Raw genomic sequence first — 7074 nt, 5'->3', positions numbered from 1 at the left:
CTTGTGAATAAGCAGCATTTCGGTCACACACATTCCATAGACATATATAACTTTTTCCCCTGATTTCTAATATTAAAAATATCATAACTTTCTCAATACTCAATAGATTTTTACAATCCTTGTTTCTTTGCAAATGGGAATGTCTGCTCTGTCTAGTCATGTGATAAATTTAGAGTTTTGGGTTTTTTGAAAATTTTGTCATCATACCTACATAGTTAAACCATAGTTAGTGTAGTAAAACCATGGTTTTGCTGATAGTAATCAATACACCAAAAAACCATGGTTACTACGCTTTTACCACAATATAACCATGGTTAATTTTCGTAAGGGAAGGTTTATACATACTCACTAAATAAACTATATAGATGTGACAAATACACGAAAATCGATATTACCTAGCTGTCCCATGGAAGTGAATTTCTTCGCTTATTTTCAGCTTCGACTTTGACCCTTCTGTGACGCCGTCGACACCGCCTGGAAACCGGAAGCGTGATGGCCAGATTCGGGAAACTAAAAACTCTTTACAATAAACAAATGTAAGATATATTCTTATTCGTTAAGTTATAATTTTGACAATAACGATTATATGTATCTAACTTATTATATGGTTATATGGGTTTTTTCATGTACTCAGATCGTTTGTAATTTTTAAGTTAAGAGTGTCTGTGTTTGATTATGTGGCAGTTTCTCATCTGACAGTTCAATCCTGAACTTTACTCTCATAAAACATCAAACAGAAATTCTTTCAGGGGCGTGCTGTAAATATTTCTAATTGTATTATTTTTAGATAACGAATAAGAATATCTCTGTAAGAAAACATGCCTGTGTTTATCTATGTATCTATTTCAAAAGTAATATATGGATTTTACCCATGCTTTTTTCATGTAACATTTGATTCGTGTGTTTTGAACATACTGCATGTCATTATTTTATTATGTATTTAAAATGTAAATAGGGTAGGCTATATATTGTAGTCATGTAAAATGAATGGTGTTTTTTTAATCACTCTAACATGGTGCATTCACAGTTCTTGACTTTTTTAAGAGATGTCCTTCTATAGTTTTTATGTTTATTATATTAACAGAGTATATTAGTGATTCAAAATGAGAATACTAGTAATAGTTATTTAAAACATAGCAGTTTCAAGTCTTATAGTCACTATCACTATATTGAGTATGTGATTGATCTAATGTTTTTAAATATTTCTTTTTTACATCATGTTTCTCTGCAGAATGTCTCAACATATCTATTCCTAGTCTCGGAGGTTTGAGGCCTTAGCCTCTCATTTCAGTTCAACAATGTCAGATCCAGAGGAGCCCGACAAGGGTGTAGACATGTGGTCCTCCCTCCACTGTCTGGGCTATCTGTCTAGCTTTAACCTGCTGGTCGCTGTGGGCTTGGGAATGTACGTACGATGGGAGCAGTCAGAGGAAGCCATGATACTGGTCATCTTCATCCTGGGTTTGTTCGTTTCGGCCATCGCTTGCATCCTCTACTATTACTTTTCAATGGAGTCAGCAAGTTTAAGTCTTTTCCACCTGTGGTTTGGCTTCCTGCAAGGTCTACTATGCTTTTTGAACGACCCATCTCTGGATAAGGACATTAAGGAGCAAGTAACCAAGTACCTGTTGCTTGCCAGCGTGGCCGTTCGGACACTCTGGGCCTTGACTGAACGTATATGTGGCAATTTTAAATATAAACCAGTGGTTCTCACCTCATCAGAGCTTTTGGAGCTTCTCGGCTTCGGTGTTGCGAGCATCAGCCTGGTTTTCCACAAATCGGTGGCTGTTATTGCTCTGATGTTTGCTTTGGCAGCCCTCATTGTGGACCTGCGAATGAAGTCGCCACTGGCGCTCCCCAACCTCGCCTGCTTCGCTGTGATCTCTGCAGTGACCTTCTTTAAGTCTTTGGACATCCATACCAATCCCTTCGCCCTCGCTTGCTACCTGGGCAGGCTTATCTGCGAGCCCCTGTTGGACGTCTACTTCAGTGGTCTGTTGGCAACAGAGCGCTGGATGCAGTTTCTCTCGGCTGGGCGTTTGTGGAGGAGGTTGTCTTTATTTCCACTAAGTGTTATTGAGGTGATGTTCATCGTGCTATGTGCCCTGAAGCTGGGTGACATGAACGTCTGGTATCTGGTCATCCCTGGGTTCTGTGTCTTCAGCCTCTTATGGGTCTTGTGTCACATAGCCTTCCTGGTCACACTGTGGGGTTTCCACACCAAGCTAAGCGAATGTCAAAAGATGTGGAAATCCCAGCGATCGCAAACACTCAGTCTAGACAGGACCATGGCCTCTAGAGGAATGCGTCATTTTTGCCTCATCTCTGAACGGTTGGTCCTCTTCTGCCTGGTGTCCACCATCATACTGGCTGCTGTTTCATGGCAGGTAGGCTGGTTTACATGCTGATTATGTCCAATACATATTTCACACCAAAATGTAGGAAATTATTGATAAAAATAAGCCTATTTTAATGCCATTGTGACCCTGTCTGTGAAATCCAGGCAAAAATTTCATAATCTACAATTGAGAGCATCAAATTTTGATTTTGCATTTATTTTACTCTTTGACATGACCTTACTTAAAGGGTAAACATTTCACAAGCCTTTTTTTAAGATGTCAAATGAATCTTTGGTGTCCCCAGAGTACATATGTGAAGTTCTACCTCAAAATATCATATAGATAATTAAAATGCAAACGAGCTGCAGTGTTGGATAGTGCAGATTAAGGGGTGGTATTATCCCCTTCTGACATCACAAGGAGAGCCAAATTTCAATGACCTATTTTTAGACATGCTTGCAGAGAATAGTTTACCAAAACTAAGCTACTGGGTTGATCTTTTTAACATTTTCTAGGTTGATACAAGCACTGGGGACCCAATTATAGCACTTAAACATGGAAAAAGTCAGATTTTTATTACATGTCCCCTTTAAAGTTATCAAGGTTATTTTTAACAGTATGTTCTTTACATGATGCGGGATGATTTTATGTAGAAAATAGGAAATCACAAAAATAGGCTGGGTCACATTTAAAGGGATAGTTCAGCCAAAAATGAAAACCTTAAAATTTATTCAAAATCAGAGTTATATGGCTGTTCCAAGCTTTAAAATTGTAGTAAATGGTGCTACTGATTTTGAATTTCAAAAAAGTCCATCCATTTGTTACAGAAGTAATTCACACAGCTCCACAGGGTTAATAAGTGTAATCACCCTTAAGTTGTTACAAACTTGTGTCAATTTCTTTTTTTTTTCTTTTTTTTGCTGAACACAAAGGAAGATATTTGTAATCAAGCAGGAAACAGAAGCCCCATTGACTTCCATAGTAGGAAAAATTATTACCATGAAATTCAATAGTGCTCAAAAACATTTTGGTTACTAACATTACCTAAAATATCTTTCTTTGTGTTCAGCAGAACAAAGAAATAAATACAGGTTTGTAACAACATGTGCAAAAGATGCCAGAATTTTAATTTTTGGGTGAACTATCCCTTTAAGAATTGTGAATAATGGAAATAAATCACTAAACTACAGTAATTAAATATGTCAGTGCAAAAAAAAAAAACATATTGGGCCGAGAAATTTGTACTTTCTAATGCAGACTGTATTTTATATGTAATTTGTGGTAAAATGCAACCTACACTAAAAAGACTATTATAATGATTGATTCACAATCCTTCCAAACCACTCACTAAATAGTTATACCCCCGGTTTCACAGACAATGCTTAAGGCTAGTCCTAGACTAAAATACATGTTTGAGCTGTCTCAACTAAAAATAACTTGCACTGACAGATCTTAAAATATTCCAGTGCCATTGATTTGTCTCGATACGTAAGGAATAATTGATGATGGGCCATTGAATCATTCAAAGATAATGCACACCAAGGTGGTAATGCAGCACGATGCGGAACGAAGTGTGCATTTTCAAATAATTCAAAGGACCGGAGACGGAGTCAGTTACCACAAAAATTGCTCTGGTGGCTATTTGAAGACATTTGACAAGTTAGGTGTGCGGTTTACAGAAAAATAATCAACACCCATGGAACATTTCTCAACCAATCAGAAGAAAGCATTCAACAGACGCATGGCATAAACACCAGTAAAAAAAAGTTTCAGTAACATTAACCTGTGCTTTTTCTTAGGCATGTTTATTGAAGATGCTTAAACATCTTAATTTAACTAAGGCCGGTGACACACTGGCTGCGTGGCGAGCGTTGCGCTTCTGTTGCCTGTCAGTTGCATGGCAGCTGCGTAATCTTTGTCTGACTTTACACACCCGAACCATGCCTGAAGCAGCACTGGTGCGCTGCTGCTGCTGCTGAAGGTGACATAGAGGAAAGCCGCCGACAGACCAGGCATAAATATAAAGCCTACTGATAAAGGACAACGTCAACGGTATTGATGGCAAAATAGACTATATTTGGCAGATGCGATATTTAACAAAAAATCGATAATTATTTATTTATTTATTTTTAGAATTACATTTATATCTGAATTTATGTACACCTATAGACTTTCAAACATCAAAATGTCATTAATTAATATGTATTTATGTGCAAAATGACACACAAACATATTTACCTATTCTATTTTTCTATAAAAATAGGCGTCGGTTCAATTTCTAGCATGCACGTGTTTTCCCCTGAGACACGCGTCTGACGCAGGCAGTCTGCAAGCTCTAACATGTTAACATGGGAGCCGAATTAAAAACGGACAGGCCATAGGGCTGTCACTTTTTTATTCAATATTCGAATATGCATTTGAACATGACGTGAAATATCTGTATTCGAACTATAGATAAACCATCCGGTTTTTAAAATGCCATGTGTAGCGCATTTTTTACAGTAACACTTCGTAATAGGAAGGAGGCTGAGAGTGAGACCGACGACGGCAACTGTGCGCAAGAGAGGGAATCAAATTGGACCAACATGAACCTAATGTGCATGTCAAGATAGAATTATAGTTTGTATATAAAATGATATATTATTGTTTATAGTGTTAAATATTATAGCAGAATAAAAAGCTTGTGTTAATTCGCATTATGAAATTAGCATGTATAAAGATAATTTCATTATTTTTACAACGCAATGTAAACTTTATATTAAATAACATCACGGATTTGAAAGGATCACGTGCTGACTGTCACGAGTAACATGGACGACAGAGTCAAGTGAGATCTGCTTAACTTAGCGTTAAGTTTAATTTCATCTCAAGTATCAAATGGTTTGTGCTCTCAATCATTAAAAACGGTCAAGCAAACAGCACACGCAGGGTTAATGTACTTGTCAATGACGGCTCACAAACACGCATAATAGGCTATGTATGTGTGCTTGTTGTCAATAAGATGACTTCTCACAAACCCGTTCAAGCGCGGGATATGTGTGCTCGAAATCTGCAGGCGCGAATTGTGTTTGGGCCTGCCTTACTCCTGCTGCTGTTTAAAGGCGCAAAAGAGGATGTTTTTTGCCGACTGAGAATCCAAAAATGGTTACTGAGTTTTTTAAATGAGCGCATGCGTAAGAACAGCCTCCCTCCTTCACAGCTCATTTCTAGGGAACGCCTTCCAAAACTCGTGCACGAATATTTGAACACCAGTGTTTGTTTAACACCGGCATATGCTGTGTCGCGTGACTCGCGTCAGTGGATTCATTATGTGAAATGATGATAATAAACAAGACGTTAAAACGTTAGATCAGTCTACGCTACTCCCATTTCAACTAGCATGTAGCAGACTGGTCACTGCCTTACAACTACAGTACAAGAACAACATCAATATACTTGAATAACAGTACAACAATAATTATTCCCCAAAGAAAGAATAATCGCTGTTACCTGTCGAGAAGAATTTTGCGAACTGCGCGTCTGTCTTGACACCTCTCTGTTCCTTCATTGCTCTCCAGCGTTGAAATGTTTCTCCAATAACGACTCTGGTTACATTACGTTCTTCTGACAATTTTCTCCTATTCCCAGCGGCTTAAAGAAGTCTTTCTTTTGCGTCCTCCTTCGAGTTTCTTCTCTACCGTGGTGCAAATTCGAGGAGGAAAGCAGGATCGACAATGAAAACAAAACGAAACTTAAGACGGAGTTTCATGCGCTATGCGCATGCGTCGCCTGTGTTTAGTTACTGGAGCGCGCACGTCTCTCACAAGGATCGTAATGGCAGTGATTGACAAGCCAGAGTGCCAATCGCTTATGCGATGACCGCATGAGCAATTGGCTGATGTTTTTAAGGCCCTATCTTGTGCACAGATGACGTATATTAATAATATTACTTTCAGTGCAGCTAATAAATAGTATTTTATCATTTAGTAAAGACAGTTTCAGGTAATATTGCAAAAATTTATTAAACAAACATCCGCTTTTCCACTTTTAAGTTGTCACGTTATTGTTTGTACCTGTTCTGAATAGTTTTTTTTCCATGTAAGTTGTTATTCATAAATTGATAGCCTGCTGTTTCAAACATTAAGGAAAAAAGTAATCCAGACAGTCCAGTATGACTGTCACTGTCAGTAAACTTGTGATTGAATCTCCATTAAGGTTTTTTTTTTTTTGATGCGCGCGGGGGGCACCTAGATATTCAAATATATTCGGATACAATGCATGATATTCGATATCCGTTCGCATTTGATTTTTCCCAAAAGTGACAGCCCTAACAGACCATGCAGCTGAGACGCTTATGCTATGCATCCAGTGTGTCACTGGCCTAAGGCCTAGTCCTGGCTTTAGCTAAGTCTTGTCTCAGAAACCTGGCCACAGTGTGATTTATCAGCCATCAGGCCTTAAGCACGCACTTAATACTTATTCTAACTTTATAGTAACCCACATAAGATTTAATGTTAAGATAAGAATCCTGAGATGAGTCAACGGAGACAAGTGAGACTTGTGAAGCAAATACAGTATGTTTCATTTCTATTTTTAAATATGATATCAACAGAAGTGCTCACTGGTGAGTCATACTGTGTGTTTGGAAAGTGATACACTTGAAAACAATGGCTGTATTCAGAATGGAGTACTGACATAATGCTTACCATGCAGGACACACTGTACACTGCATGCCAGTGCAAAAATGCTTTATGAA

At 38.1% G+C, this 7074-nt stretch overlaps 1 protein-coding gene across 1 annotated transcript in view; it reads left to right on the top strand.

The window, feature by feature from the left end:
- The first annotated feature begins 327 nt into the window (after positions 1-327).
- tmem168a (transmembrane protein 168a) overlaps positions 328-7074 on the top strand; it is a 23207-nt gene continuing 16460 nt past the window's right edge. The window contains exons 1-2 of the mRNA XM_065265591.2: positions 328-536; positions 1232-2387. Of these exons, the coding sequence (XP_065121663.1) occupies positions 1299-2387 (1089 nt within the window). The 5' untranslated portion in view covers positions 328-536; positions 1232-1298. The remainder of the gene's footprint in view (positions 537-1231; positions 2388-7074) is intronic.

The sequence above is a fragment of the Paramisgurnus dabryanus genome, chromosome 1 (assembly GCF_030506205.2).
Source record: "Paramisgurnus dabryanus chromosome 1, PD_genome_1.1, whole genome shotgun sequence".
Lineage (NCBI taxonomy): Eukaryota > Metazoa > Chordata > Actinopteri > Cypriniformes > Cobitidae > Paramisgurnus > Paramisgurnus dabryanus.
The sequence above is the reverse complement of the archived record's forward strand: the minus strand, read 5'-3'. Positions and strand labels throughout refer to the sequence as shown.